Source organism: Saprolegnia parasitica, assembly GCF_000151545.1.
Source record: "Saprolegnia parasitica CBS 223.65 unplaced genomic scaffold supercont2.9, whole genome shotgun sequence".
Classification (NCBI taxonomy): Eukaryota; Oomycota; class Saprolegniomycetes; order Saprolegniales; family Saprolegniaceae; genus Saprolegnia; species Saprolegnia parasitica.
The window spans coordinates 683,922-696,603 of NW_012156403.1; the positions used below are offsets into that span (position 1 = coordinate 683,922).

Here is a 12,682-nt window from a genome sequence, read left to right on the forward strand (position 1 = left end):
CCCGCAGGCCACGGCGAGCTGCCACGGTGATGGCGAGCGATCGGCCAGCAGCGGCCAGCGCTATGACGCAGCTGGGCAAGGCCACGCCACTCGACCGGTCGCCGGCGTGGTCGGCCCGTGAGCAACGGGTGGTAGTAATAGAATAAAATACGACATCGTGTTTCTGTACGGCAGCTGTGGGGATATGGCGCAATAATAAAATAAAATCACATCGCGCATTTCACAACAAGATACATGCGCGAGAGCTTGAGCTGGGGCGGTGTCGATAAGGCCACGTGGGGCCGCTTGAGCTGCGCCGACCACCACGAGGACCTCGGCGCGACGTCCGCCTGCCGCACCTGCCGCGCAACCTTCAACGTATTTGTGCGCAAGCATCACTGCCACCTCGTACGCCACAACGGCGTCCTCCTCGCTCATCATGCCACTCGACTTGTAGTGTGGCCGCCTCATGTGCTCGTCGTGCTTGGAGAGCGTCGACATTGACAAGGACGAGAGTCGGCGGTCCAGCGCTTATGGCTTCCGCGCCACAGCGCTCTCGTCGATGAGGTCGCAAGTCCCAATGGCCGGCCCGCGCCTCCGCGCCAAGCTCTGCGTCGACTGCTGCACGTCGTACGTGCACGAGCACATGTACGGCGAAGTCGCGCGGACCGTCGCTCTCAAAGCGAGCTACACGGTGCAGGAGGCGCCCATCATGAAGCAACCACGCACAAGCGAGTCACCGCGGCCGACGGACCGGGATACGTTCTACTCGACCGTGAGCTTGCCGCGGCCATCGACCTCGATGGCGTGTGCATCCACACCATCGTGCAGCAGCGAAGAAGACCGGCGTCTTGACGCGCTGCGGTCGCTGAACGTGCTCGACACGGCGCCCGCCCAGCTCTTTGACGTCCTCGCCGCCATTGCCGGCGCGACGTACGACTGCCCCATGGCCGGCATCAGCTTTGTCGACGCTGACCGAGAGTTCTTTAAAGCTGCGATCGGATTTCCCGGATGGGACTTGCCGCGACACCAGTCGCTCGGCGCCCACGCGGTTCGGTGGAAGCAGCCCGTCGCGCTCTGCAACAAGCGCGCGATCGGCTCGCGCTTCCGCGGGCACCCGTGGCTGAAAGGCCCGCTGCACCTTCAGTTCTACGCCAGCGTTCCGCTGCAAACATCGTCGGGACACGTCGTTGGGTGCGTCTTTGTCATGGACACCCGGCCGCGCGCGTCGTTCGAGGCGGCCGGGCTGCGCGAAGTCGCCACTTCGATCCTGGCCAAGCTCGAGCTGGACGACGATGACGATGGCGATGACTCGGTCGCCGTGATGCAGTCGGTGCTGAGCGCCATCTCGTCGGTCCGGTCGGATGTGCTATCGTCGATGCGATCGGACTTGCGCTCGGTTGTCGCGACGTCGGTGATTGAACTCTCGGACGACGACCGGTTGCCGCCGCGCGAAAGCAGCTCGAGCGACGCGGCCGCTAGCGACATGCAACGAATGCTCGCGTCCCTCCTCGCGTGCCAGGCGCAGACGCAAGCCATTCTCGACGGACACCGCGCCACGTATTTGCAACATGTCGCATAGTCGACGCCAGCTATTTAACAAAACGACTCGTCGGCCGTGTAAAAGAAAGCAAAGTTGGGACCCGTTTGCTCGCCACACACGCACCGTCCTCTTCTGACGCGTCGACGTGTGGCGATTGCATGACACGCTGCGACCGGCCAAGGCGTTTCTGCGATGGATGACAGCGTCGTCACGCTTCGATGCACCCAGCAATGTGTTGCTGAGAAGGCACTGCGGATGGACGACTCGACCACAGCGATCGCCGTCACCCACCGGACACCACCGCATCACTCGCGAGGACGACTCACAGTAGAGACTGACTCTAGTGTTTCGCCAATAAAGTTGGATTACCTTTGAACAAGGGTCCCTCAACACGATTGATCATGGACCCTTGCTTGCTTTCGAGTGCCGTTCCAGCACCCTTCTAGTCGAGGCACGCGAGTCGTCGATGTACTAACTAATACGTCGTGTCCACGCAAGCTGTCCACGCACTGCACTGTACAATTGGCGCACGGCGATGCGACGAAGGTGATAGATCGTGGCGACTGTTTGTATGATGCGCTACAGTACTGGGTGGTTCCACTCGCTCGTGGTTGATCGCTCGCTGCTCAAAGCCAGCTGGTACAATACCTCGTCGTCGTCGTCGTCCATTCTGGCATGGCGCGAGCCTGACAACGCTGTACGCAGAGGACGAAGTGAGCGATGCTTCCGATGTCGGTGGTCGCAGAAGGGCTGCTCTGATATCGTATTAGGTGTAGGGATCGCGAGCGTGCGTCCAGTGTGATGGCCACCCACTTGAGAGCAGATCCAACGCTGTCGTGGTAACTCGCGCGCCTAACACTTGTCGACAGCTGGGACGGAGTCGGGCGTCAGACGCGCATTTACGAAATTATGAGCGGGATCACAATTTGTCGGCCGCGCCGGTATGGCGCGTGGGCTGTCGACAGCCGCACGTGGGCGCGCCTGAGTACGAAGGACCACCTCCACGACACGGCAAGTGCTGTCGACTGCCGCGCCTGCCAGAACCTCTTTACGTGTTTTCGCCGCAAGCGCCACTGCCGCCACGTACGACGTGATCCAACTCTCGTCGACGATAAAAGACTCATAGCACTTTCTATAGTGTGGCTCGGTCGTCTGTCGCGCCTGCCTCGAGATCGTCGACGTCCACGACACGACGGACGACAAGCGCCGCCGCCGCACGGTTCAGATCTGCATTGAATGCTGCGTGCGCCACGTCATGGACACGCTGCCCGCCAAGTCGGCCCGCGGGCTTGCGACGCTGTCGCGAAGCCACTCGGCGCTGCAGCCGCCGACGCGCCGCCGACCGAACGGCGCGAGTCGTCGTCTCGAGGTCGTCGCCGAGGCCGACACGGCGCGTCTTGAGGACGTTTGCAAGGCCGCAGCCGCCGCCTACAACTGCCCCATGGCCGGCGTAAGTCTCGTCGACGGCGACACCGAGCGCTGCATTGCCTCCCATGGGTTCTCTACGGCGTCGGTGCCCCGAGCGACGGCTTTTGGCGCCCACGTCGTGCAGAGCGCGTCTCCGGTCGTGGTCCTCAACACGGGCGATCGCGACCACGCGTCACCGATGGCCGCCCAGTTTTACGCCGGCGTTCCGCTGCACACGTCGTCCGGCGCGGTCGGCGGCACGCTCTTTGTGCTCGACACCAAGCCGCGCACGGCATCGGTGCGCACGGGGCGCCTCGAGCAGCTGGCGTCCATGGCGTCGGACGCGCTGCATCCAGATGAGAGCGCAACCCTCATCTCGGTGCCCGTGCTCGAGTCGGTTGTCACGGCCGTGCTGAGTCCGAGCTCGTCGCATTCGGTGTCGTCGCCCTCTGCCGTCTTGTCGCCGAACGACATGCACCTGATCCTGACGTCGCTTTTACGCGAGCAAGACCGCACGGACGCGATCTTGGCCTCGTTCGTGCACGCGCGGTAGCACCAAGTGTTGTTAGTACATTGTAGTCGACACCGTAATCGTCCGTCGCAGTAGGAAGGACAGTCCACGTGTATATAAACCTCCGCATGCGAAGATGCTCTTTCCATCCAGCGCACCTCTGTACACCCCCCATTCGGCTCCATCCAGTGGCGAAGGCGATGCACAGATCTTTAACAACCTGCTCCTCGAGACAGTTCCGCGTCTAGAACCAATGCCGCGTCTCGAGACGAGCGCCACAGTCGAACCCGCACGACGCGCCATGTCCGCTGTGCCATGCTTGTTGCATCCCTCCTGCATTTCTTCCCGACAGAAGAAGATATACTTGAGATAGGTACGATGATGGATCCTGGTGTTTTTAACCCTCCGCGCCCTCGGGCGATCTTGTCGATCTTATGTACTCACTAAATACGACTGAGCGGAATCGCCCAGCTCAAGCGTTCATGGGATCCGTTGGACGTGAGTCGTCGGTCGAGCTCGACGCCATCAATCGAGAAGCTGCGCCACGACTTGATGTCGAGCACATGCAAGCGTTGTCGCCACTCGATCGCGACGACGCCGGCCATGAACGCCGACGTCTTGTCGAGAAAGAACTCGCCGTGGAAGACCCAGTCGGTCATATCCAGCATGTAAAAGCTCTGGGCGTTGAGGAGCTGCGTCGGGATCGCCAAGTCGACGAGGCCCGGTCGGTACCATCGCTCGGCCATGTAGCAGCCGACGACGCTGAGAACGCAAATGAGCGCGGTGAGACCGACGCGCGACGCGTTGCCGATCTCGACGTAGCCGCTTTCGCAGCGTAGCGCCGTGTCCATGTCGACAAAGTCGCAGTGTCGATCGAGCACAGCAACATACGCTTGCGGCGACGCGGCGGTCCAGGCAGCCACCGACCCCCACGCAAGAAACGAGCTCTTCATCGCATAGTACGACGTGTACGGACCCGTGACGCAGCTCCAGAGATCGTTCAGTACATAGACCAGCCACGTGCTTTCGGCGCTCGCCACAACGCGCTTGTACCACGGCAAGCTCGGCACTGAGAACCACGTGCCATGGCCGATGCGCGTGAGCTGGAGCGTGCTCGTGTTGAGGAGCCACATGGCCGTGATCGCGCGCACGATGAGGAAGAGCCGGCCGATCCAGACATGGCCGACGATCCGGTTGAGCTCAAAGAGGTTGAGACCCTCGACGTGGCCCCGCTGCGCTAGTGTGCCGAGTGCGACGCACACCGCGACGCACAAGAGAACCGTCGTGATGTACTGAACGACGCACTGGAAGAGGTACGAGAGCGAGTGCGGGATCTCCGCTTCGTCTGGCACAAAGACGAGCGGGTGTGACCGGCTCGAGATGGCAGTGACGACGCCGTGGTCGCCCTCGAACGCAACCACATCCCGTAGACCGACAATCCATTCGTAGAGATAGCACCACCCAAAGAAGCTCCACTCGTTGTCGGTCGCATGAAGGAGCGGAATGGCAGTGAGCTCGGCAGCGCTGGCGTTGTTGAGGAGGTAGAGCACGAGCGACGGTGCGGTCGTTGCCGCCCTGGCCGCCGCGAGACTTGATGCGTCGATCGATACATTGTACGTGGTTGCAAACGTAGCGTAGGCACTATAGTCGGCCGCGCAGGTGCTGCTGGCGTAAATGTCGAGCGTGCAGACCGCCGAGTAGTGGGTGCGGCGACTCGTGAGCACGGCGAGGAGCAGCTGCAGCCGCGTCGGAAAGATGTACTCGTTGTAGTACGAGTGACACATGCTCGCCATGCCAAAGTACGTGTTCCAGCCAAACGCGACGGCATTGGGCGGCACGTCGTTCCCGCAGAGGAGGTTGCTGCCGATCGTCCATCGATTTGCGTACGCCGATGGCAGCGCACCCATGCTGGCGGCGACCCGTAGCTCAAAGAAGTCGGCCTGCGCCGACGCGTTCTGGCGCAGGAGCGTCGAGAGAGCGTTGGCGAGGCCTGTGTACACGCTGAGAAGCGCGCTTGGAAGAGGAACAAACGTCATATCCACTGCGTTGAAGGGCCCGACCGCGGCTCGGAGCGACGCCAAGCCGGCCGAGACTGGCGACGCGATGAACGAACCGTTGGAAAGGAGGAGACGCTCGCTGGATACATTGCGGTAGGCGAAGCGGGGGCTTGAGGCGAGAAGGCTCTGGCCGACAATGCGCGACGTGTTGCAGGTGACAGCCCAGAGGTCGCTGGCGAACGCCCAGTACATCTTGCGCGACGTTTCTTGGCTCAAATGCATGAAACCTGCGCTGGCGCTGAGGCGGACAGGGTACGAGAGCCCCAGCGCGGTGCGGATCTGGATCGAATCGAGGAGACCGACGGACTTGTAGTTTTGCCACTGCAGCACAAACGTGGTCAGGCCGTGGGAGTGCCAGAATCTGGTTTCGTCTGGAATAGAGAGGGTGTGCGCTTGCATGGTTGCATTCAACCACATCTGGCCGTGCACCGTGCTAGCCACGTCGCGGGCGATCCCAATCTCAAACGACTCGCCCCAGCAGCGGTCCCAAGCGTCCCAGTCGAGAATGTTGCGCAGCGCACTTTCCAGATACCTCGCGCCGTTCGAATCGTGAGCTGCGCAACGCGCTTGGCGCGCAGCTGTCGATGCCATCGGCCACGTACGGTTCCAGTCGAGCCAGCAGTACTGCGTGAACATCCACGGCAGCACGCACGGGTGCATCGCGCGCAGTCCCGAAATGATCTCGTTCAAGTGAGGGTGCGGCTGGTAAAGCTGTCGGCGCGCCATTGCGTCGGGCCACACGACCGACGTTTCGGACGTGTTGTACGCTTGGTGCCAATCGCCATTCTCTGGCGCATCGAGCGCGAGCCTTCGCGGCGAGGAAGAGCTGCGTGTTGAAGAGGTTGGCCACAAACGACCGCGCGCCCGTCGCGTTGTAGCCCGTCCAGCCATAGTCGTTGGCCAAGTATTCTTGCGCGACGCCCAAGTAAAAGTAGTTGCTATAGAGCGAGCCAAGCAAGTAGGAGAGCCCGCCGAGGAGCGTGACCTTGTGCAGCGTGCGGTGCACATGCCGAGTCCATGTGATCGTGCCCCGGCGCGGCGACGCGGCCGCCATGGTGGAGAGGGCAATGCAGTGCGGGAGGTAGACACCACCCACGTGGCGGCGCACGTCGGCCGCGCGCAATGGCAGCCATAATTTCGTGTCAAAGAGCAGCTTGGGGCGGGAGATATGCAAAATGCCGCAGAGCGCGAGCGTCACGTCGTTGAGCCACAAGCCGGTCGTCGCGCTGCGAGGATATCGGTGGAAGGCGACGGCCGCCGGTGGCAAGAGCAAGTTGGGAGTCACCGCGAGGAGTGGCCCGGGCTTCTTATAGGCGCGCGCCAGCAGTAGACACGCGCCGACCGACACGACGTTGATGCTTACGATGGCGGCCGACCACGCAACCGACCGAATCGATGCGTGCCCCGAGCTGCAGTAGATCATATAGTCCATCTCAACACTGTAGCACGATCGATGAATACTCGCGTCCGTCGGGATTGAGCCAAACACGTCGAGGCCCGCGATGAGGACGAAGGCCAGGGCCGAGCTCGGCGGTGCATAGTACGGCGTGAGGTCGCCTGTGACCGGATGCAACAGCTCATGCAATACATAGGTGAGCCACGTCGTCTCGCCAGCGAGGAGACACGAGGCGACCACGGAGCGCCGCGCCGTCGTAAATTGCACCCAGTGGTCGCTCGTCGTTGTCGGGACGATCGGCGCCGTCGAGAGACAAAGGAGCGCGACAAAGCTCCGTAGCAACAGCAGTCCTCGATTGAGCCAGACCGCGGATGCGATGCGGTTGAAGACAAACCAGTGACTGCCCGCGGGGCGCCCCGAGACCACGTGGAGTATGGCGACGAGGAGCGCGACGGCGCCGAGGAGGCCGCTCGACACAAGCATGCACACGCGTAAGTACTGCGCCCAGCTCACAAAGAGCGAAGCGCCGCGTTGACTTTGCACTGGCGGGTAGTAGAAGGACATGAGGTCGAAGCGGTCGACGTCCCCTTCGAATCGCATGACCGAGCGCGAGGTCATCGCCCAGTCGTAGAGCGCTGCCCAGCCAAAGAACGCCCACGCTCCGTCGGCAAGAAGCGCTTGCGGTGCCAACGACACGGTCGTCGACGCATTCTTCGTCGCGACATGCTGGAGGAAGTGGACGCGCGAGAGCTCGTCGGTCGCACCGAGCGGCACAAACGTATCGTTGGTCGCTGGCAGCCGCGCATAGCTGGCAGCGATCGCGTCCAGCGTCCTCTCGCAGCGCACGACGTCGCGCACCAGCGCGCACGGCTGGTGCACGGACCCGCCGAGCATCAGGAAGGCAAAGAGGCCGCTAAAGCTTGTGAGCGTCGTCGAGAATCGCGACTGGCTCGCGCACGCGTCGTTAAAGCCCCACGACTCTTGCGGGTACGGCTCGCCGCTGCCGTACCCGCACATGGGATTCCCGCCGTAAAAGACGAGGTCGGGGTCGGCCCAGCGCGGCGGGGTCGGGTGCAGCACCGTCGTGTCGATGCTGGTGAAGATCGTTGCGAGCGCAGCGTCGGCCTGGACGCTCTTGAGGACGTGGGCGCGAAAGCGTTGGATGCTGTGGCGCAACGCAGCTGGGGCAGGCACCCAGTGTAGATCGATGGTCCCGAGGGATCCGATCGAACGGTGCACGACGTCGTAGAGACGACTCAGCGGGAGGCCGACGGCAAACGCCTCGATGAGCGAGACGTTATTGGTCCCGAAAAAGGCCGGCGCACCCCGAACCAGGCTCAGATTCGTGCTCTCGAGCGCGTTAAAGTCGTACTGAAGCGCCATGTTCATGTAGTTGGAGGTCACGAGCGCGTTGCGGACACTGGCAGGCATCGACTTGATGGCGAGTGTACTGACCGAGCCAAAGACAGACCTCCCGATGCTCAGTGTCTCTTGGATCCCGATCTGGTTGCGGTTCGACCACTGGAGCGTAAAATGGGAGAGATTGTGCGCATGCCAAAACGTGACTTCGTCTGGAATCGAGGTCAGCACGTGGCTACGCACAGCATCGACCCAGTCGGCGCCGCCAGGAAGCGCGGCAATGCCGTTGGCGATGTACAGCTCAAAGCTCGTCGAGGCGAGCGCCAGCCAAGCGCGCATATCAATGTTGCGTAAGACCGTCTCGAGGTGGACTGCGCCGTTGGTTGTCGAGACCGCGGCACAGCGCTCCTGGCGCCGCACGGTGTGCGCCATTTCCCAGCGCCGATCGACGTCGGCCCAACAATACTGGGTGCTTAAATACGCGACATTGGCGGCCGAAAGGCGCCGCAAACCGACAATAGCGTCGCTGATGTCCGTGAGCTCTTCGTACATGATGCGCCGCGGGTACGCGGGGTTGATGCCGAGTAGGTCGAGAGGCGAGAGTGCTAGCGCTGCGTCCGTGAGCTCGATGCTGCTGGAGGCGTTCGTGAGCGTGAGCTGAAGGTTGTACACAGCCGCGAGCACGGTCGAGACGTTTTTTGGCTCAAACTCGGGCCAGAACGAATCGCTCTGGAGGTACGGCTCGGCGAGGAGCACGCTCGCAAAGCTCAGCGCGACCGAGCAGCCCACGTAGAAAAGACCTACTGCGTCGTACCACCGCGCCTCGTGTGGCGCGCCCGCTTCGGTACGCGCTGCATCGTGCGGCGCGATGGCTACGAGCTGGTGCATCTCGAATCGCAAGTGCGACGGACCGAAACGCTGCTGCAACTAAAATAAGACGTGTACACTGAAACCGGTCGTGCCAGACCTAGCGCACTCGTTGGCCAGCCCACGGCGACAGCCTGTCGCACGCTGTAGTATATGTCATGTCATGGTGAAGACGATGTACCATGCGACGTCCATCCTTGCCTAGAGCGACCAGACGCACCGATTCGACTAGAGTCACACGCCACATAGAAGGCGAGGACACGTTCTTTCTTGCACAATGTACTATGCAATGGCATCGGCTTATGGGGCTACACATGTCATTTCGCCCTTCACTTTAGCGTGTCCGAGGCTGCGCGTGTAGCTACGGGCGTATCCAAGCAGCGTCCGTAGGCCATGACTGCTCGTTCCCGTTGCAGCGCGCCCTTTGTAGAGAAGCCGGCCGTGGACACAGCCCAGTGTCATACGGCCAGGTTGAGAAAAATGTAAAACCTCTATAAACGCATACTTGGAGCGTGTATCGAATCGGTCGCATTTCAATACTTGTAGCAAGGCCGGAAGCATGTCATCGTCGTCGGACCCGGCGTCCATCATCGTGGCTGTCGCCGTGCCTCTAGTCGTGCTCCTCTTCATCGGCATCCTCTTGAGCAAGTCTATCTACGTCGTCCAGCAGGCCGAAGGCACGTCCATTCTCCGCCACCTGCGTCTGACATTGGCCTAGGCATTGTCATTGAGCGCTTTGGCCGCGTCCAGGGCGTCCTCGACTCGGGCATCCACTTTGTCGTACGAGCCTCGTGGCCACTGCTGCTGTTACATGTGCGTCCTTATTAGATCCCGTTCATCGACTCGCCCCGGAGCTTTTCGTGGAAGCGCGTCGTCAAGTCCAACGGCCGCATGGAGTCGCACGAGTACGACACGACTGTCTGCGTGCGCGCCGCGATTCACATCGTGTAGCACGCAAAACTACCGCATCGATTTGCGCGAAAGCATCTTTAGCTTCCCGAGCCAAGAGGTACGTACGCTTCCATGAGCGCGCTCCTCTCATCTCTCTAGGTCTACACGCGGGACACGATCCTCCTCGACATCAATTCGATCATGTTTTTCCGCATCGTCGACATCAAAAAGGTTCGTCGTGGTCGTCGTCGGTAGAGCGTGTGCGAACGACGAGATGCTAGGCCGTCTATGAAGTCGACGATCTCAACACAGCGATCGCCAACGTCGCGCAGACGCAGCTCAAGGAGGTCTTCGGCAACATGACCTTCACCGAGGCGCTTGCGTCCCAGAGCGTCATCAACGCCCACATCCAGCGCAGCTTTGGCGAGCGCTTTGCGCAGTGGGGCCTTGTGGTATGTGGAACGAATGCTCCGATTGGAGAAGTCATCATCATAATTGCATATATCCACGGTGCTAGGTCGAGCGCATGGAGGTGCTCGATATGCTCCCCAAGGCCGGCACGACCATCTCGAACGCGATGAAGCGCCAGATGATTGCCGAGCGCACGCGCCGCGCCGAGTTTATCATTGCCGAGGTCGGTCGATTATATTGGTTCGCGCTTCGAACTTATATTCTTGTTTTCCAGGGCAAAAAGCGGCGATGCGTCTCATTTCCGAGGGCACAAAGCTTCAAAAGTACAACATGGGTGTCGCCGAGCAAGAAGCCACGCGCAAGACGTATTATATCATCCATTGCGTCGGCTCCGAGAATCTCACGTATCGAATGGTGCAGGTCGGAGGGGCAGGCAGGCGCCAAGGTCGAGCTCGCACGGGCCGAGTCCAAGTCGCTCGAGCTCATCGCATCGGCGTTTTCGGCGGACGGCGCGTCGCAGACCGAGTACGTCATTTCGCAGCGCTACATGGAGATGCTCCAGCGCATGTCCGTGTCGCTCGACAAGAAGACTCTGTACTTCCCGTACGAGACCAAGGGCATGTCGGGGCTCATTGGCGACCTCCGCGGCGTCTACGGCTACTCGAAGACAGTACTATTACATTATCGCACAAGGTTGTCGACGGATGACACTCATTAGGAGAAAAAGCAGCCGGCCAAGCGCGCGGTCCGCATCTTTGACGCGCTCAACTAGGCGTTTTGTTTCGAGAAATGTACAGTTGTGTACACAAGTGTCTTATTGTCCTGGCTCTACTCGTCGCTGCAAGAGATGGGTCGCATTGCGGCTCTGGAGAATCACGGTCGTCGGAAAGTACCCAAGCAGGTAGTCGTTGGCTTCGCACGAGACGAGCGCGCAGTCGGGCGTCTCGGCGCACGTTGCATTGTCGCGCAAGAAGCAGTACGTGCTGTTGTACGCGCCGATCACGTAGAGCGCGCTGCAATAGACCGACGCATTGGTCGGAAAGGCCGACACGTTCGAGTGGTCGACGTACATTTCCCAGAGAGCAGGGAGCGCAAACGCGGCGTCTGGGATCGTCTGACTCAGTGGGTTGCTGGCGAGCTGGAGGTAGTTGAGGCTCGGGAGCGAGAGGTTTTCGGGTACCGACGGGATGTTGTTGCTGAAGAGCGAAAGTTCGTTCAGCAGAGGCAGACTCGTGAGCTGGTACGGGAACGCGTCCAGAAGGCCGTACTCGATGTAGAGCACGGTGAGCGTCGTCAGCAGATCTGGGTGCAGCGAGATCTGGCGCAAATTTGTATCCGAAATCTCGAGGTCGATGAACGTCGACGGCGCGTTCGTGAAGAGCCCGAGCGGCAAGTCAGTCATGTTGGTGCTCACGATCATCGCGTACGAGAAGCGCGTCAACGGCGCAATGCTAGCACTCTCGTCCCACGTGACGAGCGTCGAATTGAAGATCTCGAGGCCAATGAGATTCGTAAACGCCTGCAGCGACGGTGGCATGACCAGCCGCGGACAGTGCGAGATGATGAGAAAGACGAGCGACCGGACTTCAAGACTGTCCCTTGGCGGCAGTGTGAGTGTGTCGTTGACACCGTCGCAGGTCGTCTCGAGGACCGTGCATGCACACTTGCCCATGAGCCAGGGGTAGGTTTGCGCGAGACACCCGGGCTCGCACGGCAGCTGGCGCAGCGATGAAAAGCTGACAGCGAGGACTGCGATCGCCCAGAGGACGCTCGCAATGTACCCACAGACGGCCGAGAACGAGCACCAGCGCGGCAGCTTGTGTTCGCGCTGCGTCGACACGCGCTGCAGTAGCGCCTTGGGCACGAGCACGAAGCTCGTCGTAAAATCAGCGAGGGCCAAGAAAAGAAAGAGGTGCGTGATGGCGGTGACGGCCAAGTCCAGCTGCGACGTCGCAAGGACGCTTTGAGAGACCGAGACGCCAATCGGGTAAAACGTATCTTGGTACACGACCTTGCTACCGTCGTGGCGCGTGAAAAAGTCAAAGTACGGTCGCAGAATCCACGTTGGCAAGAGGACGTTGGCGGTAAAGTTCATGCCAACAGCAGCAGCAATCGTGTACTGGCGACGCGCCACGGGCGACGCAAAGCGCCACAGAAGCGGCACAAGAACACCGTACGAAGAGAGGAGGACCGAAAATGTCAAGTTGATCACGCTCACGTCGACGAGGACACTGGTGGCATGCGCGCGGTACGTCTGGGAA

General features: G+C 61.0%; 5 protein-coding genes across 5 annotated transcripts; 3 read left to right on the forward strand and 2 right to left on the reverse strand.

The window, feature by feature from the left end:
• Positions 1-234: 234 nt before the first annotated feature.
• SPRG_03739 (hypothetical protein) lies at positions 235-1,631 on the forward strand (the record flags this gene model as incomplete). The annotated part of the gene is made up of 2 exons (XM_012342309.1): positions 235-387; positions 437-1,631. 2 exons carry the CDS (start codon positions 235-237, stop codon positions 1,559-1,561), a joined length of 1,278 nt encoding a protein of 425 aa, XP_012197699.1. The 3' UTR covers positions 1,562-1,631.
• Positions 1,632-2,431: 800 nt separating this feature from the next.
• On the forward strand, positions 2,432-3,587 carry SPRG_03740 (hypothetical protein; the record flags this gene model as incomplete). Its single annotated transcript, XM_012342310.1, has 2 exons — positions 2,432-2,605; positions 2,661-3,587. 2 exons carry the CDS (start codon positions 2,432-2,434, stop codon positions 3,480-3,482), a joined length of 996 nt encoding a protein of 331 aa, XP_012197700.1. The 3' UTR covers positions 3,483-3,587.
• Positions 3,588-3,883: 296 nt separating this feature from the next.
• Positions 3,884-9,140, reverse strand: SPRG_03741 (hypothetical protein; the record flags this gene model as incomplete). The annotated part of the gene is made up of 3 exons (XM_012342311.1): positions 3,884-6,051; positions 6,100-6,305; positions 6,355-9,140. The coding sequence occupies 3 exons, from the start codon at positions 9,138-9,140 to the stop codon at positions 3,884-3,886; spliced, it is 5,160 nt and encodes a 1,719-aa protein (XP_012197701.1).
• Positions 9,141-9,678: 538 nt separating this feature from the next.
• Positions 9,679-11,193, forward strand: SPRG_03742 (hypothetical protein; the record flags this gene model as incomplete). The annotated part of the gene is given in 10 exon segments (XM_012342312.1): positions 9,679-9,820; positions 9,838-9,899; positions 9,948-10,024; positions 10,071-10,128; positions 10,170-10,241; positions 10,292-10,462; positions 10,528-10,648; positions 10,696-10,786; positions 10,842-11,091; positions 11,140-11,193. The coding sequence occupies 10 exon segments, from the start codon at positions 9,679-9,681 to the stop codon at positions 11,191-11,193; spliced, it is 1,098 nt and encodes a 365-aa protein (XP_012197702.1).
• A 56-nt stretch (positions 11,194-11,249) lies between these two features.
• On the reverse strand, positions 11,250-12,516 carry SPRG_22123 (hypothetical protein; the record flags this gene model as incomplete). Its single annotated transcript, XM_012342393.1, has 2 exons — positions 11,250-11,259; positions 11,315-12,516. The coding sequence occupies 2 exons, from the start codon at positions 12,514-12,516 to the stop codon at positions 11,250-11,252; spliced, it is 1,212 nt and encodes a 403-aa protein (XP_012197783.1).
• Positions 12,517-12,682: the final 166 nt, after the last annotated feature.